The 24,553-nt window shown below is 43.6% G+C and overlaps 1 protein-coding gene and 1 long non-coding RNA gene across 6 annotated transcripts; both read right to left on the bottom strand.

Moving 5' to 3' along the window:
• Nucleotides 1-59: 59 nt before the first annotated feature.
• Nucleotides 60-2,731, bottom strand: LOC130525920 (uncharacterized). The gene is made up of 4 exons (XR_008950619.1): nucleotides 2,674-2,731; nucleotides 1,094-1,195; nucleotides 711-823; nucleotides 60-610 (listed from the first exon to the last, which is right to left on the bottom strand). It is a non-coding gene; the product is annotated as an uncharacterized LOC130525920 (long non-coding RNA).
• Nucleotides 2,732-9,004: 6,273 nt separating this feature from the next.
• LOC130526303 (olfactory receptor class A-like protein 1) lies at nucleotides 9,005-20,432 on the bottom strand. Of its 5 annotated transcripts, XM_057033852.1 has the most exons (4): nucleotides 19,223-20,429; nucleotides 10,240-10,307; nucleotides 10,118-10,166; nucleotides 9,005-10,035 (listed from the first exon to the last, which is right to left on the bottom strand). In XM_057033852.1, exon 4 carries the CDS (start codon nucleotides 10,031-10,033, stop codon nucleotides 9,104-9,106), a length of 930 nt encoding a protein of 309 aa, XP_056889832.1. In that variant the 5' UTR covers nucleotides 10,034-10,035; nucleotides 10,118-10,166; nucleotides 10,240-10,307; nucleotides 19,223-20,429; the 3' UTR covers nucleotides 9,005-9,103. The 5 variants fall into 5 exon arrangements, with proteins under 5 accessions (XP_056889832.1, XP_056889830.1, XP_056889829.1 ...); XM_057033850.1 differs by having other exon boundaries at nucleotides 9,005-10,166; nucleotides 19,223-20,432; XM_057033849.1 differs by having other exon boundaries at nucleotides 9,005-10,307; nucleotides 19,223-20,432.
• Nucleotides 20,433-24,553: the final 4,121 nt, after the last annotated feature.

Here is a 24,553-nt window from a genome sequence, read left to right as displayed (position 1 = left end):
TCACCAGGAGCACCTCAACTGACGATACTTGTGTGACATCAGAGATGACCTGATGTTGTTGAAACCCAGTGAAAATCTGCTTTCATCCAGGCCATCAAAGATGAACAGAAGTTTCCAGACAGTCAGATCTTCTGCTCTGATCTTCTGTAATGTTGGATGGAAAACATGAAGCAGTGAGAGAAGACTGTGCTGCTCATCTCTGATCAAGTTCAGCTCCCTGCATGAGAGCGGAAGCACCAGACTGATGTCTTGGTTCTCCAAACCTTCTGCCCAGTCCAGACTGAACTTCTGCACTGAGAAGGTTTTTCCAACGCCGGCGACACCGTTGGTCAGAACCACTCTGATGTGTCTCTGTTGCTCAGATAAGACTTTGAAGATGTCCTGGCACTTGATTGGAGTGTCCTGGATGTTCTTCTTGGAGGTTCTCTCAAGCTGTCTCACCTCATGTTGTGTGTCCACCTCCTCACTTTGTCCCTCAGTGATGTAGAGCTCAGTGTAGATCTTGTTCAGCAGGGTTCCACTTCCTGCTTCATGAGTTCCTTCAGTCACATGTTCAATCTTCTCTTCAGACTCATCTTATGACCTTCTATCACCTCCTGCAGATCACTTCCTGAACATAAGTAAACCAATGATTTCCATCTATAATAAATCATCAACACAACTACAAATTCATGACATCACAAGTTAAATCTCATATTGAACAGTTTTACTTTGTTTGGGCTTCATTTCAGCATCTCCAGATCTGCTTCCAGATTGTGAACAAGAGGACTCTCCTGGTGGAGCTGCCTGGTCCCAGTTTGATAGGATGTGCTCCCCCCTCTCACTATGAAACACATCTCTATTAGTCCTTTGATTTATAGGATGAAAGAACCTGATCAAGACTCAATATTGTTCCAGCATTTATGTCTGAATTCATCTTTCAGTTTAAACCTGATTCTTGTTTCTAATCAACAATATTCACATTAAGTCTGTAACTATATGACTGTCTGAGGTTTAAGTGTTAAACATCTCCAATAATAAACTCACAACCTGCTGCTGTTAATGTGACTAACAGCTGGCACACAAACACATCATCACGCTTTAGTTTTCTTACATTTCCTCTGAACTTCTGAACTTTATCATTCCACCTTTGGAGTGGTCACTCTTCAGGGACACACAGCTGGGCACTGTGGACTCTGCTCTGTCCTCGTCCATCCTGAGGAAACATCAGAAATAGTGATGAGACTGTGATGAAGGTAAATAATCTGTAGAGGTTGGAGTTAAATAATCCCAATTCACTGCATTTTTATCAAACAGGAACATTTCTAATCCATTCTGGATAACAACTGAATCAATAAATCAATGATGTATCTGTATAATTTTCATGTTTTCAGAGTTTAAGCTGCTTTTTTTAACTGTTCCCTGCAGTGAGAAAAGAACTGGCTCCTTTTCCAGCCCCTCATCCTGCAGCACTGAATGTGCTCTAAAGTTCTTTCCAGAGCAAACGTCTCTGCACTTGCAGCAAAATGTTGTAGTCATGAATCCGTGAGGAGAACCGGATACAGGAAACGCCCCCACTTTGATCCCAAAACCCAACTGGTGGCCAACGGTGGTCCGGCAACGACGGGGACGCTGGTCCATCGGGCCCACAACACTGGTTTTCCACAGGCCAACATGGTGAAAGGACTGTCTTCAGCTCAGCCACTAAATTATCTGGTGCTACATAAACATACTAGTCAGGACTTTTTAACTTCCCTCATTTGTCGTCTAATCGTTAGGTCACATCTTAGTTTGCTGTTATAGGCCAAGGCTGCCGGGGTCCGGAAACATGATCACCTGACAGGCCTCTGTCACCCCACTGGGTCATGGTTCCTCTCCTCTCCTCCTCTCTTCTTCCTCTCCTCTCCTCCTCCCTCTCCTTTCCTTTCTCCTTTTCCTCTCCTCTCCCTCCTCTCCTCTTTCCCCCTGGGATTCTGGAAAGCGCCTTGAAACAATTTTGATTGTATAAGATGCTATATAAATAAAGACTGATTTGATTTGATTTGATTTGTTCCCCTCTTCAATTATTTCTAAGATCCAAGTCCTCAAAGATCACTGCTCTATTTAAAATAGATGAAAGAAATGACACCCACTCCTGCATTTCTTTCACAGTGGTTCCACAACATAGAACAATAAACCACTGTGAGAAAACGTGCAACATGAACAAAATCCTGTTGGTGTCCTGTGATCCTGTGTGGATTTATTTAATTATTTTTAAAGTTGATTGTCTTAAATAATACCAAAATATCCAGCTGTAACCTGGACTGTTGAACAACTCTAATAACTCTAAGAGCTTTTCACCTAAAATGTCGCTCTTCCTGCTTCGTCTGAAGAGAATACTTTCACTTTCACTTTTAAAACCTCATCAACAGCTTTATGGCGTATATATTACTACCATTAAAGCGTTCTGGGTGGGTTTAAAGTTCTTTTAGAATCAGTAGCAAAGAGCAGAAAAATAAACTAAACTTCACTTAGAAAGACTATTCAACTATAACTAAAGCCAGACTATAAGAAAGTTAAATAAGACCTCTTCATTTATAATATATAACAATGTTTTGTGCTAATACTAAATATGAAGTCTCATTAATCCAAATCTTGATTTTATCTCCAAACACAACTGTCAATTCTTTTCAATAATGCTCTTCGTTTACTCACCTTGTCGGTCTTCAGTCTTCCTGCTCAGTCTGAAAGGAATACTTTGAAAAACTGGTTTGTTGGGTTCCCAGTTTCTGGGACCGTTGTTGCTGGTGTCTACCTGCAGGGGGCGTGGAGGAGCCGCTCATCAGCCACAGTGGCCCCGCAGACACACGCACCTGCGGTCTCTCTTCAATCTCCCGTTAGATTTAAGGACAGAACTCCCGTCTGCCAGCGGCGGAGTGTTTTCGTCCTCATCGCCAAACCCTGACTTCTGTGGCTTGACTATTTTTGAGAGTTTTCCTAGCGGACTTGTTTTGGACTCTCTCGAGGTCTCTCCGCCTCTCTGTGAACGCGGACCGAACTGTTCTTGTTCACTTTAAATAAAGACGCTTTTCGGACACTATTCTCCACCATTATTCAACCTAGTTAACTAAATAAGATTTATGATTCTTGACAGATTTTAAAGACTTGTAAAAGCAGCATATTTATGCCGCCCTGGAGTCCAGGAGGAGCAGCAGAGGTCAGAATGTGTCGGAGCGCGTTTAACTATTGACTGCAGTTCCACGCGTGTCCACCGGGTGGCGATAAAGCATCACATGATATTTCTCCTTTTTGGAACTTCTTCCGCTGCGTTGAGCTTTAAATCTTCACCTGTCGCTCCCTTTTGAGTTCTAAACTTTGCGGTTCGACGTGTAGTTTGTTGGTTTGAATATTTTTGATGAATTCTGATGACGATGAGTGAAACTGTCAATGACCAATAGAAAGTTCGTCCATTGTTCTACTGCGTCACACATTTTCATTATCTTTTGTCATTTTGGGGTCTAAACTGGGCCAGTTCTGTGAGCTGTTTTGCTTTTTCTGTGGACCAGATGTTCCAGGCAGGTTCCATCATCGGACACAGACGGAGACAGGTCACGTGACAACAGTCAGCCTTTAGTTCTTTATTACAGGAGGATCTGGTTTATATACAGACACGAATCTGCAAAATACTAAAAAGTCTATGAACCCAAAGTACTAAAAAGTCTACATCCACGCACACGTGTGTATTAAGTGTTTATACACACGTGTGCGCGTACGTGCACACTGTATATTCATCTAATAACTGTTAGTTTCTAAAACAGCAAAGTAGAGTCACTGAGGCTTCACCTCCTTTACACCGAGGTTTCCCTGAGCAGGTGTGATGAACTGTTGCAGGAGAAAAGCATGAACATGTTATAACCGGACACAACAACACTCAGGTTTATTGTCTGACGGCATCAGTGTCTCTGGTTGCATCTGTCTGAGGAGCATTGTGAAACCAGGAGCAGTGTAAATGAGGGGGGGGGGGGGGGGGGGGGGGCAGTGAGTGGATGCTGCATTCATCAAACACACAATAGTCAGAAGAGAAGAAGGAAGAACAGAAGCCCGTGTTCCTCAGTGTTTCCCCTCTGATATGTACAGTACAGTGAAGGCCTTTAGAACCAAACGGACTCTGTGGGAGGCACAGATGCACAAAGGAAACTTGAGCCACTTTCCCAGCTGCCAGACCCTGAAAGAGAAGCTCTCTACCAGTGTGTTCCCGAGCGCACAGTTTGCTGATTAGATGAGTGTTCTCGCCGCTGACTTCCCACGCAGAGTCACTGACTTAAAAGCACAAAAAGCAGGTTGAACTGCTCAGCCGTCCGTTTGAGGTTGAGGTGGAAGCTCAGCACCAAAGCTCCAAATGGAGGTGATTGAGCTCCAATGCAGTGATGCCCTGAAGGCAACACATGGGGCAGTGGGTGCTGCGGAGTTTGCCCGTTTCCTCCCCGACACACATCCAGGCTGCTCCAACGTTGCCTGTGTTTGGCAGCACAGACCTGCGGGAACAACTGCTTTCTTTGATGAAGCTGAACAAAACATCACACAGAAGTGGACTTCCTGCTGAACACCTTCACTCAACTGTGAGGAGTTCCTCAGCTCAGAGCCGGACCCCCAACATTGATGAACTCGTCCAAAAGATGAGACACCACCAAGTATCAGCCTCAAACAAGTGAACATTAAGGTGCAATAACACATTTACAATTATTACTCAGCTCAAGCTTAAAAGTTAAATATTTTTCACTGCACATGTGCCTTTTCCTTGAAGAAAGTGTTGTTTTTGCTTCATAGATTTTTGCACTTTGTTATTGTATTTCAATCCAATTATGTTCGAAAAATATTTCAGCTGAGTGAATGATAGAAAATTGCTGTTATAATTTTTTTCTTTGAAGTAAATTTAGCCCACTTTTGCTAAATGAGAAAATCTACTGATGGTGCCTTGAATAATACCGCTTCATTCATTTAATGTTCATGTTATGGGGATTTTTATAGAAAGCAAATTGTCTTTTGTGCCTCTTGAAAATTAAAAATGACTGACAGAGCCATAAGAAACTATTGCTTTATTTATCTGATCATACTGTAAAATATTTGTTAGGTTTTCAGTTGGTTCAGTTTGGTTCACTAGACCAGGGGTCACCAACACGTTGCCCGCGGGCACCCGGTCGCCCGTCAGAACCACATGAGTCGCCCACCGGCCTGTTCTAAAAATAGCTCAAATAGCACCACTATTGACTGACCAATGAGCTGCATCTCATTTATTTTGTTTGCGATTCTTGTTTAAATCATTGTTGATATCGATTGTGAGAAATCATTAACATGATCAGTGTCTTTGCAGAGATGAATATCATTAACTATTAATAATGACATTTAGTTAAAGGTAAATTGAGCAAATTGGCTATTTCAGAAGTGTGTATCAAACTGGTGGCCCTTCACATTATTCAGGACCCAGGAAGTAGCTCTCCGTCTCAAAAAGGTTGGTGACCCCTATGTTTTGTGACGCCGGGATATCGCAGCTACGCCGGCACGGCTGAACTCATGCTGACGTCTGATTTGGAGCTTTTCAGTGGACACTTTAATTCCAAACCTTTTTCTTTCCTCACAGGAACCTTTTGCTTTAGGCCTCCAGAGTTTAACCACCAGGGAACCTGTGAAGCTGGCCCGACCACCGTCTGGCAACTTGGCTCCATCCTCCTGGAACTACTTAGTGAAAATACGGACTTGTTCACAACAGGGATGCAGCACTGCGAAGATTTCCTCACCCAGACTATAAAGAAGTTAAAAGTGTCTGAAGGTAAAGAGATGCTGCTACTTCTATTCTTTATTAATATTTTGCAATTGTCTGAACTTGTAATTAATGAATGCAGCTTTCGTTCTAAAGGTCACTTTTCTCTCCGTCTACCCTCCTCAGACTGTAAGAAGTTTTTGAAGAGCTGTTTCCTATTCAACCTGGATCAGCGTATTACCCTGGAACAGATGTGGTGCCACCCGTGGTTCTGTTCAGGTGCCCTGAGGTCATTTGACAGCCGATGTCCCTCTATTTTACTGTAATTTTCAGGAAATGTGAACCTTACAATCATATGTAACCCTTTATCACTACTGCCTAAATATACATCCTATTATCCTACATGTCACAATACCTGAGAAAATGACTGGTGTCTGGTCTCTGCTTTGTTTCTAGGTAACTATTTTTATTATACACCCGGCCCAGATGGGCCAACCTGGGGACCGTGTGGTGGACTTGGGCCTGGGTGTATGCTTTTAGAGCATAGGTGTCAAACTCTGGCCTGTGGGCCAAATTTGGCCCGCAATGTAATTATATTTGGCCATACCAATTGACTATTAAGAGCTGGCCCACCAGTATTATCGCTTAAAGCGCATGTGCTAATACTACAAATACCAGAATGCTCTGCTGGTGTTTTGGTGTGAAAATCCACAGTCCACATGAGCTGGTGGTGGTAATGCACCAATATGTGGCTTTCCAACCACCAAGAAAGGAAGTAGTCATAGCGACCTTATATGCTAATGCTAATTCTGGCACCGCACTACCCCTCTGAAAAATGATTAAAGGAAAATCCAGAAAATAGGACCTTTCTGAACAGGTAGGAGGCAGAATGTCTGTTTAGATGTGTAAAAGACGGACCTGTCTGTCTTGTATGTGGAGCCAATGTTCATCACAAGGATGACAACAACAGATGACACTATAAAACACAAAACCAAGACAAGCACAAACACCTGGAAATGACTCAAAGGCGCCAGAAAGTAGAAGAGATGAAAAGGCATTAGATTTACACTACATTAACTTACAATGGCAAAAGATTACTGTTGGAATTTAAAAGAGAAGTAATGAATGCCAGTGATGTGTTTTTATTTGAATTTCAATTTTGCATATGTGCAATAAATTATTTATTGTATTGTGTTAAGCTTCGCTTGTTCCATGTTCAGTTGTTGAGCAAAACTAGTTTGGGTCCATATCAAAAGGTTCCCGGTTGTAGCTGGAGGAAGATTTTTTTTCAATAAATATCAATGTTGGCCTGTGACTTTGTCCTAGTTTTGAATTTTGGCCCACTGGGTCTTTGAGTTCGACACCTCTGTTTTAGCGATTGCTCAATAAATGTTACCCATGTTTTGGTGTCTAACTGCTGAAAAAACAAGTCTTCCAAGTCTGAGGCTCTGATCCAAAAGAAACCCAGGTGGCCTTGACAGACATTCATTTAGTGTAAATTTTAATAACACTGAGAAGAAGAAAAAATCAGGCTTTTCCAACTGTATGTTGTTAATTCAGTGACCAGACGAGCATTTGTCAGGACCAGTGTTAAGTGTCTCTCCTGTACAGGTTTTTGTCCCTGTCTTCATCACGTCCTGTTTTTTCAACTCTGGTGGGTGTCATCCACATCTTCCTGACAGTCTTCCTCCTGTGTAATTGGGTAACGTCTCTGTCTCGTCTCCCTCCACCTCCTCTTTTTAAGCTGTTTCTTCTCCCCTTCAGTCTTGGATCATCCTGTTAAAGGGGAGTTTTTCCTGCCACTGTTGCTTGTTTGGGGTCAGGCCCTGGGATTCTGGAAAGCGCCTTGAAACAATTTTGATTGTAAAAGACTCTATATAAATAAAGATTGATTTGAGTTGCTGTAAAAGCACTGATGTGCTGAAACCATAGAGCCAGGTTACTCTGCCAGGACTCGGGAAGCTTGAAATATCAGCGAAAAACCTCCCGGCTGTTGGTGCTAGGAGGACATGGCTGAAGAGGAGACACTGTCTTCTGTTGCCTTGAACATGTTCAATGTGGAGTCACCAATGTGGCAGGATGAAGAACGACTCCAGAATCTAAAGTGGTTGTTTTGTCAGTCTTCTTTCAACGCCAAAACCTGAATGAAGGCCTAATAAAATGCTCCGAGATCATAACGGTGTGAAACAGGACCACCTCCCAACCCATAATCCACTTGGGTGAGAGGTATACTCACTTTGATTGTTTTTTGGTCCCCTCTCCTCTCCTCTCCTCTCCCCCTCTCCTCTCTCTCCTCTCCTCCCCTCTCCCTCTCTACTCCTCCCCTCTCCTCTCCTCCCCTCTCCTCTCCTCTCTCTCCTCTCCTCTCCTCTCCTCTCCTCTCCTCTCCTCTCCTCTCCTCTCCTCTCCTCTCCTCTCCTCTCCATCAGCAGGAGGGTCCCCCTCCATGAGCCTGGTCCTGCTCAAGGTTTCTTCCTGTTAAAGGGGAGTTTTTCCTTGCCACTGTTGCTTTATTACTGGAAAGCGCTTAGAGACAATTTTGATTGTAAAAGACGCTATATAAATAAAGATTGATTGACTGATAATAATCATCATTCATAAACTCAATTTTACCTTTAAAACCATCGATTGTAAACGATGGTGGATGGTTTATAAAGTAAATATTAAACAATTAGGTCGTATTCAAATATCCGATTTTACTAGATAATTATTGATACATACACAGTTTATTACATACTTATACTTTATACAGTTTCTAATGTGGATAACGTATACTATGGATAATAAACGTAACACCATGCAAAATCAGTCAGTCTTTACAATATTTATGACAGATTTTTGAATCATTACTGTCTCTAGTTCTCTTTTATATAATACAAGCTATAAGTAATAAAAACAGATTATTATCATGAAGATTATTGAAGATGATCATATTTATATTCAGTTAGTAGAATACCCCCAAAATGTATGGGGGATTTATTTAATTAAAATATTCCATGGCTTGGAATGAACAGTTCCTATTCTCTATAATGGTCTCACATTGATAACTATGCATTCACTGGGGAGAAGAGATCAATACTAAATTCTGTTTCATAGAAAGTCTATAGATTTAACAATTTGAATGCTGATGGTAATGGCAAGAACTTTTTATATAAACTCATTACAGCCATAAAAACTGAAACAATATGAACTATTTGGATGATTTGTGTGTGTGGAAAAGAAAGCTTCAAGCGTGACGACACAAGCAGAAGTAAAGAGGAACTGGATACAAAGACACAACGACCCACATTTAACCCAGACTTTCTTGTTTACTTTATTCTGTCAGTCTGCTTTTCTCTGAAAATGATCCATCACAGCGACTCCCACAGGACGAGCAGTTGGGGCTTCCTACTGAACATGCTTCTGCTGCTCTGCACACCTCAGAATGCTATTCACCTTCCTGTTAGATATGATGATCACAATGGGGCTCAGGGCTGCATACAATGAGGAAAAAAACACCCGCAGGTCAGAGATCAAAGAAGACCTCATGGCCTCCCTCACAGTGAGCGTATACACCCAAAGCCCGTTATCAACCCCATAAAGGAGCACATATAAGGTCACAAGGGTTACCACAGCTTTGGCAGCCCTCCTTTCTGCCCTTCCACTTCCTCCATCCCTACTGCGGAGACCCTTCACCTGTTGACTGTTCTTATACAAAAAGGCCAGGATGATCAAACTGGCTAGAGTCATGAGGGCCATTGGTACTACATCTCTGCCCACCTGGGCTGCTCCATTTGCATCTCTGGACATTTTAGAAGGAAAATGAACAAAGCAGAACTGCACATTGACACTATGATTTATCAAGTTTGTGTCGTTCTGGGTCCCAAAGGAAAAGAGTACAGCAGCTGAGCTCATGCTTGTGGTAAGGAGCCAGAGGAAGAAAAAGACATAAAATAAATAGCTGGCAAAAACAATGCGAAGCGTGGTCCACTGTGACCCTGGAGGGGCTATGCACAGGCATTGGTAGGCACTTAGAATGAAAGTGAGCCAGATGGACAGGGAGCGGGATGTTCTGTAGACAAAGATCACTGACTTGCAACCTACATCTCCAAAGATGATGGCAAGGTGAAAGGAAGCAAGGAACTCTAGCAGACAGCGAGCAACTACCACCAGAAGGTTTACACATGATAGATGAAGAATGATGACATCAGCCGGGAGCAGCCGGTTCTCCTGATGCAACAAGATGAGATATGCCAGAATGAGACAAATATTTCCCGGAGCTCCCACAACAGTGAGGGACAGGTAGAGTATCCCTCGGACAAATTCCACCGATTGCATTCCTGTAGAAATAGAAAAGAGGTCACGCAAAATAATGCCGCCATAGTCCTTCATTTGAGGAAGGAAAGATATCGAAAATCAAACCTGGTATGAGCCAGTGAGGTCTAGCATGTGCTTCTCCTCCGGTGTGTCTCTGTGGAGGTAATGGCTTGTTTGTCTTTTTATACTTTCATATAGATGTTGATTTTCATGCTCAATTGACTTACTTTTCCCTCTCCCTCCAATTACTTGAGATCATTTCAGATGACTACCTCTGTCCTCACCGGATTTCAAACTGACAGGATACCATGGCAAAAAATAAAGACATTCTTGATTCATTTACAGCATTGGTCGTCCATCAAGACAGCGTGAGGAATTGGATTCATGATCAAGCTTAACCTAATTTCCTTTCAAATAAGATGACATCTGTCAAGTCTATTGTTTTAACAGTTGGAGATAGTTGAATTCCTCAAAAATGACCATGAAACTACTCAGATATGGCAGTTAGACTTTATACGACTTCATAATGTAATTACAGTACTTTTACAGTGGCAATATCCATACATTCTTTATTAGTCAACATTTAATAGTAGATCTTCTCCAAGTGTATTCAAAATACAGGACATCTGGAAAATGACACTAAAGTTCTTTATTGTTATTCATTTCCTGCTCCATTTCAGGTGGTTACTGCTCAAATACTGTTATTTTTGGCTTCTTCATTTGTTTCATTCTTGGTTGATTTTATCTTTGTTTTTTACTGATCCACTGAACAGAACTGTTCATTTCATATGTCTGAAGTAGACATTAACATAACTGCTGTCTGGCTTATCAACATGACATCCTTGTAATTTTGATATGACTTTTATTTTAATACCTGCTTTACTATAAGTTCATTTCACTTTTTTATTAGCTGCAATTTTCTCTTCAACGTAATGTCTGCTACAATTCAGATTAATACATTATTTAGCTCTGACCTCAAGAGTAAAAAAAATATTGGCATAAGCAAAGAATGACTATTAAAATATTTGCTGTTTTTTTTCCTGCCTCATCAATGGATGAAAAGTACTTTTTTACTGATAGACATCATTTTTTTTTCCAAGGAAAAAAAATGAGAAGATGGTTGGCTGACTAGATGGATAATTTGGGTTGTAATCATTAAAATTCTAGTTAGATTTTAGTTGGGGAAAAATCTAAAGATGCAAAGCATTGTTAATGATGCAATAATTAGATGGACGTGCTCGAACTTGCTCCTTTGAGTGTGTAAACAACCCCCCCCCCACACACACACACACACGATTCTAATGATGCTTTATTCCACAGCCCATACAGTCCCAAGGGAAAAGCATGTATTCAGAACACATTGTTACTTTGAAATTTGCAAGGTAAAACAGACGTGACATTGGAACAAAAATATATTTTCAAAAGCAAATCTTAAAAGTGAATCAGAAGAGTGTTGCATATGTGTTTTGAATCCATACACATTAATGAAGACTGATCCAAGAGTAATTAGTGCAAACCTAAATCATTATGGAGCTAATTGTATCACCTCTCTGTAAAACGTATCATGCTCACTGGGGACATTTAAGGAAAGGGAACTTGAACATCTGAAGAGTGTGCATGTAGTTCATCTGAGCTATCACAAGGTGGCTTTTCAATCAATAGCCACAATCACAATTTGATGTCTAGGGTGGGTTCAACTTTATTAAACTCGCAAAAAATCATTTTAATTGTTGTTGGGACCTGGACCACCTGCACCTGTGGGCCATCCAGGCGCCATCTCTCATATGCACCAGATGTGTCTTATCACCGGTGTCTGGTGGATGTCCTAATTTTTTCCTGTATGAGCAGCTGCTAATGAGGATGTGCTCCGGCTCCTGATAGTTCTTATGAGGAGTATCACCATGAGGCCTTCCTCCTACTTCCATTTTTGATCCTAACTGAACTCTATGCCATTGGGTTTGATATACTGTGTTAGGAGGGCATCAGAGAAGAATGTGCTTACTTGATGGTATAAGAGGGGCTATTGAAGTAAGCACTTCTGAGATCTTCACCATTTGGACAACAAAACCTCCCTCGTGCCAGCTTCAGCGTCCGATAGATGCCTGACTGTTAACTCCGACTTATAACCAAGTCGGAGTCTACGAAGATCGCTTCCTCATCAGCACCTCTCGACTACCACCAGAAGAAATTTACCACAAGATATAGAAAAGCACCAGAACCCCAAATGTCCCACTGTCCTTCAGGTGTGAAAAGCTGATCTAGCTGTTGTCGCTGGTGGAGTGCGGCATGTGACTTTGAGGTCAGGTCGCATAAAGTCTCTGCTCTCTCTCTTACCCCACCCTCTCCTACCTCCACTTTTCTCCATCACTCGCCAGAAGCCTCAGCTGCTAACCTTAACCCAACCTAACAGAATCATATCAAATCAAATCAATCTTTATTTATATAGCGTCTTATACAATCAAAATTGTTTCAAGGCGCTTTCCAGAATCCCAGGGCCTGACCCCAGACAAGCAACAGTGGCAAGGAAAAACTCCCCTTTAACAGGAAGAAACCTTGAGCAGGACCAGGCTCATGTAGGGGGACCCTCCTGCTGATGGCCGGCTGGGTAAAGAGAGAGGAGAGGAGGGAGGACAGGTAGAGGATAGGATAGGTAGGAGAGGAGAGGGGTAGAGGAGAGGAGAGGTAGAGTGAAGGGGAGGTAGAGGAGAGGAGAAGGAGGAGGAGGGGAAAGAGGAGAGGAAAGAAGAGGAGAGGGAGAGGAAAGGAGAGGAAAGGAGAGGAAAGGAGAGGAAAGGAGAGGAAAGGAGAGGAAAGGAGAGGAAAGGAGAGGAAAGGAGAGGAAAGGAGAGGAAAGGAGAGGAAAGGAGAGGAAAGGAGAGGAAAGGAGAGGAAAGGAGAGGAGAGGAGAGGAGAGGCACAGAGCACAGAAACACACACAAAAAATATGCACAATCACTTCAACGGGGCCGGAGGTCATTATGCAGCTCCGATGGCAGTGATACCTGCAAATAGATAGAGGGGGGGGGGAGAAGCAGAAAAACTACACAAGATTCAGCATAACTAGTCTGCTTGATGAGGAGAGGAAAGGAGAGGAAAGGAGAGGAAACCATGACCCAGTGGGGTGACAGAGGCCTGTCAGGTGATCATGTTTCCGGACCCCGGCAGCCTTGGCCTATAACAGCATAACTAAGATGTGACCTAACGATTAGACGACCCCCTAAGTATGATAATTTGTCTGTCTATGATAGTAACTGGAACTACTGAATTAGTAACAATAAGCTTTTTCAAAGAGGAGGTTTTAAGTCTGATCTTAAAGTAGAGATGGAGTCAGCCTCCCGTACCTGGACAGGGAGCTGGTTCCATAGCAGGGGGGCCTGGTAGCTAAATGCTCGGCCCCCCATTCTACTCCTAGAAACTCTGGGAACCACAAGTAGACCAGCATTCTGAGAGCGGAGCGGTCTATTGGGCTGGTAAGGTATCACTAGCTCCTCCAGGTAGGATGGAGCTAGGCCTCTGAGGACCTTGTAGGTCAGAAGAAGGGTTTTAAAAGTTATTCTAAATTTAACGGGCAGCCAATGAAGCGACGCCATTACAGGAGTCATGTGACCTCTGTGGTCAATACCTGTCAGAACTCTGGCTGCAGCATTTTGGATCAACTGGAGGCTTCTTAAAGAGTTGTTTGGACACCCTGATAATAAGGAGTTACAGTAGTCCAGCCTGGAAGTAACAAAAGCATGAATTAACTTTTCAGCATCAGGCTGCATCAGTAGCTTCCTGATCTTTGAGATGTTCCTCAAGTGAAAAAAGGCACTTCTAGAGACTAATTTAATGTGTGAGTTGAAGGAGAGATTTTGATCAAAAGTTACTCCTAGATTCCTCACAGAGAGACTAGATGTTAATGAGATACCATCTAGAGTGATCATGTGATCTAATCTATCCCTGAGAGGTTCAGGACCAAACACCATGACCTCAGTTTTTCCTGGGTTAAGGAGGAGGACATTTGAAGACATCCAGGACTTTATGTCTTTAAGACAGGTCTGGAGCTTCACTAACTTCTCTGTCTCCTCGGGTTTCATGGATAAATAGAGCTGAGTGTCATCAGCATAACAATGAAAATTTATCCCATGCTGCCGAATAATGTTCCCTAAGGGAAGCATGTACAATGTGAAGAGGATTGGTCCAAGTACGGAACCTTGAGGAACTCCATGGCTAACCCTACTGTATGAGGAGGGAACACCATGGACATGGGCAAACTGGTATCTATCAGATAAATATGATCTAAACCAGTCTAGTGCTGTCCCTTTAATCCCAATCACATGTTCCAGTCTCTGTAACAGGATGCTGTGATCAACTGTATCAAAAGCAGCACTGAGGTCCAGCAGAACCAGCATAGAGACCAGTCCATGATCGGAAGCTATGAGAAGATCATTAGTGACTTTAAGAAGTGCTGTTTCTGTGCTGTGGTGAGCTCTAAAGCCTGACTGAAACATTTCAAACAGGCTGTTCCTCTGCAGGTGCTCCAGTAACTGAGTCACCACCACCTTCTCTAGAACTTTAGAGATAAAAGGAAGGTTGGATATTGGCCTATAATTTGCCAAGACATCAGGATCCAGTGATGGTTTTTTAAGCAACGGCTTAATCACTGCCACCTTGTAGGACCGGGGTCCATAACCTGACACTAAAGAACCATTGATCTGGTCCAGGATAGAACCAGAAGCAGCAATGATGCCCTTCTTCAGAGCAGCAATATGATAGCCTGCAGGGGAATTATCAAGATACTGCAAAACAAGCTCAATTAGCCACAAAACACAAGGTTTGCAGGCTAAAATCAGCAATGGGAGCAGTCCGGCTAACTAGCACCAAGCTGCTAACAAACTACCTCAAAAGAGCAAAACTGCAATTCCAACTTTTCCCAGCTTGACTCCTTTACCAGGATGACCAGCTAAGAGCAAAACTTGGGAGCAAGCGTCTGTCCTCCAGGACTGGAAACAACTAGGTCTGGTCTAGCTAAGTTAAGCAAAGCAGTCAGTCAATAAGCTCCAAGGTTATCAGCTGCTACACACTTACAGATGTGGGATCTGTGCCCATCAAAGATCCCATCAAATACCACAAGTTCAGTGAGATGTTCATCTGTTGCTGTACATGGACCCTGGAAATGTTTTCCTGGTTCTATTGCAATAGATGCTAATTTAAGTTCTATAGCCTTGGATAAATCTTGTGTTTTTTGTTTCTGAAGCATCCTGCATTTATAATACATAACTTAAGACCTTGAAGAGCATTTGAAGTGTGTTTTCTATTTTTGGGCAACTTGAAGTTACCAGAAACACCCTGAAATATTCAATTTATCGTGTCAAAACTACTCTTGTGCTGATGCTGTTTGAGTTCATACACAGCTGACAGTTAAATGCAGCTGTATGAATGCAATTATTTGAATGCTTTGATTTGCATGTGACCTGTTTAAATGACTCTAAAGACCATTCCACGTACTGAAGACAAGGGCAACAACAAAAATAACTGCATGGCTCGGAGTGTCTGTGGCCAAAATGATCATTAGCTTACCTGTAGTGTTTTAGAAAATGGACTCTTTTGATGCAGTTGTCCCAAACTCTACAAAACCACATTTAAATACTGTATGTTGTAAAAAGAAAGTGAGATTAGTGTAAATATACTGTATTTAGATCTCACACATTACAGAGTGAGGGGGAGAAGCCATGTTCGGAAGAGATAGGAGGGCTAATCGCTACAACTAGCAGTGGAATCAACTAAAATGCTAATTCTAAATAGCAGAAAGTGCTTGCACGGGTTAATTACTGACTTCAGATAAAATTAGCTGTGGGACAACAGTTATGCCAAAATTGGAGAAGTTTTTTTGGAATTACAGGTAGAGGTTGGCAATGCGGCTCTTCAGCCTCCGTGTAGTAGCTCCATTCCCCCAAAAAACATGAAAATAAAGGTTATTTCTTAATTTATATTTATATTTTATTATTGTTTGTTTTATTGTATAGTTATCTTGTAGTTTGAGTTGATACCATCCATTTTTTAAATGTCAATAGCCCTCACCTTTACCAGCTGGGGGCTTTTGGAGTGTGCAAAACCTGCCCTAACCTAATAAATAATAAACCAGTGTGGACGGATTCAGTTGCCTTCATATACGCTGGCTTACCTGTGTGCTTGATATGTGGCGAGAAATTAACGAACAGAAAATGGAACAATGAACAACAATTTTAAAGCAAGCACTTAGAATTCGCTGAAAAATACCCAAAATACTCAAGATGAGCCAGAGCAATTTCAGAACTACAAAGAAAAGCTGAAGAGAGAAAACTATCTTTCAGGAGTGGATCAGCTCTCCACAGTCGATTACAGCTGCTAGTTTTGTGGCAGCTCAGGAGATCGGACCGAGGAGGAAGACGTTCAAAGATGGAGAATACCGTATTTTCATGACTATAAGGCGCACCTAAAACACGGTGCGCCTTATAATATGGAGCACCTTGTGTGTGGACTGAGTTCCAAAAGCTGCTGTGCGCCTTTGGTGGGTGCGATTAGCGGCACACCTCCGCGTAAGGATCCCCTAAAATGGCGCTGGTCAAGCGAGACGCGTATGAATGAGGCTTAATTTAAACTGCAGGCCATCGAATATGCGGCTGAAAATGGTAATAGAGCAATCTTAGTGTTTTCGCTTTATGAGGAGGCGGCATCTCTCCATACGCGCGAGGACAACTGTTGCACAGCGGCTGCCCGCGGATTACCACTAGAGGGTGGCCATCTTCCCTAACCCTAACCAGGAAAGGGTGGCCATCTTCCCTAACCCTAACCAGGAGAGGGCAGCCATCTTCCCTAACCCTAACCAGGAAAGGGTGGCCATCTTCCCTAACCCTAACCAGGAGAGGGTGGCCATCTTCCCTAGCCCTAACCCTAACAAGGAGAGGGTGGCCATCTTCCCTAACCCTAACCAGGAGAGGGTGGCCATCTTCCCTAACCCTAACCAGGAGAGGGTGGCCATCTTCCCTAACCCTAACCAGGAGAGGGTGGCCATCTTCCCTAACCCTAACCCTAACCATGAGAGGGTGGCCATCTTCCCTAACCCTAACCAGGAGAGGGTGGCCATCTTCCCTAACCCTAACCAGGAGAGGGCGGCCATCTTCCCTAACCCTAACCAGGAGAGGGTGGCCATCTTCCCTGACCCTAACCAGGAGAGGGCGGCCATCTTCCCTGACCCTAACCAGGAGAGGGCGGCCATCTTCCCTAACCCTAACCCTAACCAGGAGAGGGCGGCCATCTTCCCTAACCCTAACCAGGAGAGGGTGGCCATCTTCCCTAACCCTAACCCTAACCAGGAGAGGGTGGCCATCTTCCTAACCCTAACCAGGAGAGGGGCGGCCATCTTCCCTAACCCTAACCAGGAGAGGGCGGCCATCTTCCCTAACCCTAACCAGGAGAGGGTGGCCATCTTCCCTAACCCTAACCCTAACCAGGAGAGGGTGGCCATCTTCCTAACCCTAACCCTAACCAGGAGAGGGCGGCCATCTTCCCTAACCCTAACCCTAACCAGGAGAGGACAGCCATCTTCCTAACCCTAACCCTAACCAGAGAGGGCGGCCATCTTCCCTAACCCTAACCCTAACCAGGAGAGGGCGGCCATCTTCCCTAACCCTAACCAGGAGAGGGTGGCCATCTTCCTAACCCTAACCAGGAGAGGGCGGCCATCTTCCCTAACCCTAACCAGGAGAGGGCGGCCATCTTCCCTAACCCTAACCAGGAGAGGGTGGCCATCTTCCCTAACCCTAACCAGGAGAGGGGGCCATCTTCCCTAACCCTAACCCTAACCAGGAGGGGTGGCCATCTTCCCTAACCCTAACCCTAACCAGGAGAGGGCGGCCATCTTCCCTAACCCTAACCAGGAGAGGGCGGCCATCTTCCGCACCTACTGCCGCAACAAGATAACCGCGCCCAGCCACATCACCATCATGGATGAGATCCCTCTGACTTTTAACATCCCTTTGACCCACAAAGTGGAGAAAAAGGGACTGGCACGGTGGCGATACGCACAACGGGGCACGAGAAGTCGTCGTTCACCGCGGTTCTCGGCTGCCACGGAAACGGACAGAGCGCCGGATGATGGAAGGCGAACACTCCTTCACAAAGACTATGAGGCAGCGGCGGGCGAGTTATGCCACCATATGCGGGTGGATTGTAGACGCCTGGGCTATGATACCGTCTTCATGTATTGGAAGAGCTTTCACAAAATCAACGCTAAACCAGAACCGGTCGGTGAGTCCGATTCAGATGATTAAGAAGAGGAATTCGGGATGTTGGACATTGAAATATGCAGCTGTTTAATTCAGATACAGAAGATGAAAACTTTGATGGTCTTGTGGCGGAAGAATGAATATTTTGTTCAATAAATGTGTCGAAACTCACTGTTTTACTTCCGTTGTCATTTTTTACTGTATGTTTCAGCATGCGCCTAATAATACGGTGCCTTGTGTATGTTTTAAATACAGAAATAGCACCCATAACCGAGACTGCGCCTTTTAATACAGTGAAAATACGGTATGGAAAATCATTTTAAAAAATACCTGAAGATTTATTCTCTGACTTTAAAAACAAATGAGAAATTGTTCAGAAAATTTTATGTTTCTTTTTAAAACTGGTAAGGTGCAAATAACCATTTTGTTTAGATTAAAAAGGACTATTTTTTCTTTTCATTTTACACAAATATAGCAAGGACTCAAATAGGCCTGCACATAATTCAGTTTCTCAGAGTAGGACTACAAATGCACACTGCACTTCTGTGTGTTGTGTTCAGTGGCTGGAAGAGCTAAAATAATTTTTTTAAAAAGATTAAAACTTTAAAATTTCATAAGCTTTGTTATTTTCTGCAGCTCCAAACTATTTTTCTTGGCAGAAGAGGGGGCAAAATGGCTATTTTGATATTAAAGATTGCTGGGAAAACAGGAAATAAGTCAATACGCTCATTTCACAGATTGGAGACTCGGCCCACAGAACCATTATTTTAAACAACAAGAATGGGTATTTGATTCACAAAAGCAAGAAGTATTCAGAACTGCAACACAAGGAAACATTTTTTAAAGAAAACCAACTGTATATTTAAAGTGCTGCAAACGTGATAAAAGATATGTGGGAGAAACAAGACTGCCGATACATGTACGGTTTACTTGCCATAATATCATGAAATGAGAAAACACTGACCGGCATGTTGTCCAGCACGTCATCTCCCCTGGCTGGGATGCATTGCAAGCCTTGGTCTTAGAGTACAGTCCACACTGGTCCACGGCTTAGAGAAGGAGAGTGGAGAGGCTGGATTTATAAATTAGGTACTACACATCCAAATGGCCTTAATGAAAGGATGTAATTTCATGCATGACCATTTGGTAAAAAATCTCTTTTTCTCTCCCACTCCCTCTGTTTTCATCTTAACTTTATCCATGAGCTAATCCTAACCCAATTGTAGCCCTAACCCTAACCCCTAATATGATACAATCCCTGGCTACAACTATTAAACCATCAACACCCTCTGACAACACCATGGACCTAATTTGGGGGAATGCTAAGAACTGGGCTATAACCACCCTGCTCATCTTGAGAGACCATTACTCAGAGGTCATTTAAAAAGAGAGTTCAATTAGAGGCCTTTTCAAACCCAGATTGGCAAGAGTCTCTTGAAATAGCAGGCAACTGGGCACGGCGTAACCTGGGTAGACTGTTAGCAGAGACAGTGCAACGTGCGGAGGCTCTCCTTGTAGCCCGACAGTCAAAAAGGGACATAGCAGCCCCTAGACCTCCGCTCAGAGGACACGTCTACAGAGGTGCAGCACCAAGCGCCTTCCGCACCTTCAGTTAGGGAAACTGATCCTCCCTCTTCACCCCCAACCTTTCGGTCCATTGGTCAGCAGACGATGCAAACAGCAGCCACTATGACCGGAGATTGGTCCCTGTCTTCACAGTCGGAACAGGAGGACATTCAGCACTCCCCACCGTCTTCCAGATCACCAGATTTTGGTAGTCTGCTGGACACCAACCCCAGAGAGCAGAGACCAAAACGTACTGCCCTAACCAAGCCTGGGGGAGCTCTGTCTCTGTCCTCTTCACAGCGTGCCTTACCTTCAGAGAGATCAGTTCCATCACGGATCACGGAGGACCGTCTTCCTCCAGCTACATCCAAACCCCAGGAACCTAGGCCAATCTCACTCATCATCCCAGAGAGGAATATTTCATGACCTACTCCAGCTCCAGGTTCCATATTGAGCGAAGAGCAGAACCTAGACGAGGATGATGTCATCAATCTCCTGGAGAGTTGCCAGGAGCTCAGCCCCACGCCAGGTAATGCGATGGCTCCTCTACAGAAATGCACAGTTCAGTCACAAACTGACTTTAGCTGAGCCGCCACCAATACTGATGACACCACAGCACTAGTACGTACACACACACACACACAAGGTTACAAAATTGTAGCCATCAGCTTTTCGAGGAGCATTGCCCATCGAGACCAGGTTCATCTGCATGCTAGCACATTAAATCCAACTACCAGTTAATTCCCGAACTCTCCAGGAGCTAATTCTTAGTGGAGAGGGATGGCATCCACTGGACCCATGCCACAGCAGCACGGCTGCTTGAACATTGGTCTCAGATGGTGAACTAATGGCCCCCATGAACCTGCTTTTCCAGGAGGGGGACAAAAGTGTTATTCATTTGAGTCAAAAATGTAATTTGTCATCAGGCAAAAGGCAGTAATAAAGATTTAATTAATAGCACTGGATCTGCCTTGCAACAATATAGAAAATTAATGATTGCAGCTTATTTTGAGGGCAAAGGGGACTCTGAGCCACCACCCAAACTTACTCCAAAGTATGATTGGACCCCCCCATTAACCAAACCTGTGAGATGTTATAGAATGTGCAGCAGGGAGGAGGATTTCAGAGCTTCTGTAGTTAGGCCTGTCTGGTGTTCGTCTTTTCTCCCTTTTACGATCAGTTACTCCAAGTCGGCCATTAATTTGGTCAGAACTATATATAAAAAATTAAAAAAAACTTTTACTAAGAGATTTGCGATTCTCAGATACTGTAGAATCACAGACTGATTGCTGCATTTAGGAAAAACAGGAACCTGAAAGATTATCTAGTGAAAGCCAAACTCCAAACACTATCTGATCCTAAAGCCGCGGGAGAAGGGGAATTTCTACAATATTGTTTCTGGGTACAGTTATAATAATGTATGTAAAACAACTGGGGACAGGCCTTTTAACCAAAAATTGTGTTTTTCAATTTTTTGTAATACCTGTGGGATGCAATATGTGGGGGAGACAAGGAACACAATTAGAACCAGATTTTATCACAACAAAATACACATATTCCCATCATAAAACATTTCTTACAACATGTATGGCCAGCCCTCAAGGTTACAGTCTTGGAAGCCAACCTACACTGGACCACGCTTCAACACAAGAGAACTGAAAGGAAGTGGATTCATCTCAATACTCTAACATATGGACTTAATGAAAAATGATTTAAAGGCAACAGGTCTATTTGTTATGGGACTTGTTCTTATGTTGCTATTGTGTTTGTATTCCAAAGACAATTGGAGGGTTATACATATTAGTGATGGGACGATGATACCTCAAGGAGTGTATTGACACACTACACAAACTGTGTCGGCACTGTATTGATACTGTGTTGGTCACCCACTAGTGACCCCTGCAGTAGTTATAAAATGATTGCAGGTAAAGGAATTCCTTGTTTGTGTAAATGCTAAACTGAGTTGGTATGTAAAATATAGCAAATTTGAGTTACAATTTTTTACTTATGTACACACATTTTTTGTTAACTGTTAAATCATGAAATAATACAAAAAAGTGATTCGTTTATGAATATTTATTGTGGAACAAAAGTTTTTGGAGTGTCTTTGCTCCAAGGCGATTTCTCCTCCTCCCCAGCCTTAGAAAATACTCTTTCACACGGTGCAGATGACGATGGTGAGCAGAGAGTTTTAAGTGCAAGTTGATGCAGATGTGGATATGTTTTCTGGTTCTCTCGAGTATCTGCCAATTCTTCATTGCCATGCCGAGCTCTATAATGCCTCAGCATTGATGAAGTGCTCTTATTGATGTAAGAGAGCTCTGTGGAGCAGAGCCGACACTTCACCTCCAATAACAAAAAGTGACGAACAATTCAAACCTCTTACTGGAACAGAGTAAAGACTAAGGTGGCGCATTGCATTCACTTGTTAAAAAAACAGACACCCTATCTCATGATTTCGAGATCAGGATCTCGTTATTACGAGATAAAATGAATAAAGCAACTGTAAGGCTTTTTAACCGACTATCATATGTATCACAGGTCATTCACTTGATAAAGTGAGAGCCATGTGCCACCGTTAAAAATTGTATATAACAGTAAACTGCTCAAAGCAGAAAAGATTTCCCTTGTTTGGAGTCACAAGATCAAAATTATTCCACACTGGGGAAAACGATCCATAATTACGCAACCGCAAAACTCCATCCAACAAACCCGCGACACGTTGATACAGTTTGTTTCCTTAAACACACTTTGGTGCGGCACATCCAAATGATACAATTCCTGTATCGGTCACATGATTCTTTCTTAAAGCGATACACGCGCCGATACGGGGTTTCACTCTTGAGCTCTCGGCAGTGCTGACGCACCAGTGTCGCTCATCCCATCACCAATACATATTTCTGATTCTCTGATGTTTCATATCCTGGCCCTAACCCCAAATCTACCCATTTCAGGAACCCCCCCACCCACCTAAAATCAGGTTTGAAATAGATTTCCTTTCTGATAAAATTGTCAACTCATTAAAAACACTTTTAACCCTCCACCTTGTTTTATTGACAGCTTAATAAAAAGCCCCTAACCCTTTTATTGGGTCATTGATGTCTGGCTGGGGGAGCCCGCTCTCCTTCCTCCTTGTCTGCACCTGGTCTTGAACTTTGATCTCCACTGGGAAGGGACCCTGACCTCCACATTCTGCCATCGTTCCGATCAGTGCAAAGAAAGTTTTAAACCAAACCCTGGACCCCAACCCTGGTCTGCAACCTTGCAATTTGTACTTCTGAATTTAAATGGTACTATGGACGGACTACTCGCATCTCCCCAATCCCTCTGGTAGCCCTACAGAGAAAAAGCACAGGGCACAAAAGAGCCTTCACCCTACTGCCAAAACAACTAAAGTGTCCTTACACCGCAAGTATTTTATTTTCATGCACCTTTTGAAGCCTAAATTGCCTATACATGTCTTTTTTCCATTTTGGAAATGAGACAGGACCATCTGCCAGGTGCACTTTCACTTCAAAAGCCATGGGTGTCAAGCAAGCCTCTACAAACGGGACACAAAGCAACAAGGCAGAGCGGCCCTGCCCTTTTATGTGCTTTGAAAAGTGACAACACTGCCGAGAGGCTCTTACTGTTGATTGTCCACAAGCTATAGAGAAGGCGCACCACTCCCAGCTAGACTGCAATACTGGGCCGGAATACTGGAGTGAATGGAGCAAGCTCCTGTTTCAGCTCCTGTCTGTAGAAATGCATTTAATATACAGCCCCCTGATAGAGGACATATCAGATATTAAAAAGATTTTTTCTTTCAAGTAGTTTATTGGCACTCGTCATATTTACAAACTTTAACCAAGAGGTCCATATATACACCAATAAAATAGGTGAAGTCTACAAAAATAAACCATACACATACATATTTAAAATAATTTCTCCAAAACAGTCTACGTAAAATAGTAATTTCCATTGGTAAAAGATATTTCATTTAGTGTTTGTCCTTTTAGTAACTCTAAAAAAGTCCATAAAAGGGAGTGCATCAATTCAAACAGGTCCATCTTTGTGCAGGAGCACAGTGAGTCCCTACCAAGTCAGTCACGCTGCTCCTCCAAACATTTGGCCTCTCGGGATGCTGTTGGCGGTCTGGAGATCCTCGCCCTGCTGCTCCTTCCCACCTTCCTCACCCGGAGAGCAAGGCCGCTGCTGCCTTGACCTTTTGCCGTGTGGCTCCGGCTCCTTCGTCCGAATGGGCACAGAGGCGATTCTTCTGTGTGGCGGTGTCCTAGGCCTGCCGCCCGCAGCTTTGGCCACTTGAACCGTTGCTGCAGCCATCCGGATCACCGCCACGGGGGGGGATCTGCATGTGCTTTCTTACCAGCAAGTTTCTGGAGGTCCATGTGGCGTCTTTGATGGCGGCTAGGGTGAGCCACTGCTTGGCAAAGTCCTTAGGTGGTATTACAGTTGGGCTCACCCCATACAGCACCAGTTGTGCTGTGAGGACCTCCCTTGCTGGCAAGTACGGGAATTGCAAGGAGCCGGCCATTGCCCACTGGTCTTCAGCAGCACTGCACTCCCAGAGGAGATGCTTCACCGACTCAGGCGCACCACAACCAGGTCGGGGGCAGGTTGTGTGTGCTGCCATGCCTCTGGAGTGTATGACGGACCTCACCGGGAGGATCTCATGAGCCACCATCCATGACAGGTCCCAGAGTTTGTTTGGGAGAGCAGAGTGGTTCGT

This window comes from Takifugu flavidus, chromosome 5 (assembly GCF_003711565.1).
Source record: "Takifugu flavidus isolate HTHZ2018 chromosome 5, ASM371156v2, whole genome shotgun sequence".
NCBI classification, from domain to species: Eukaryota; Metazoa; Chordata; class Actinopteri; order Tetraodontiformes; family Tetraodontidae; genus Takifugu; species Takifugu flavidus.
The sequence above is the reverse complement of the archived record's forward strand: the minus strand, read 5'-3'. Positions and strand labels throughout refer to the sequence as shown.

Bases quoted from the DNA above. Each gene is read 5' to 3' on its own strand.
- LOC130526303 (XM_057033849.1), bottom strand. From the start codon at position 10,087: ATGAAGGACTATGGCGGCATTATTTTGCGTGACCTCTTTTCTATTTCT.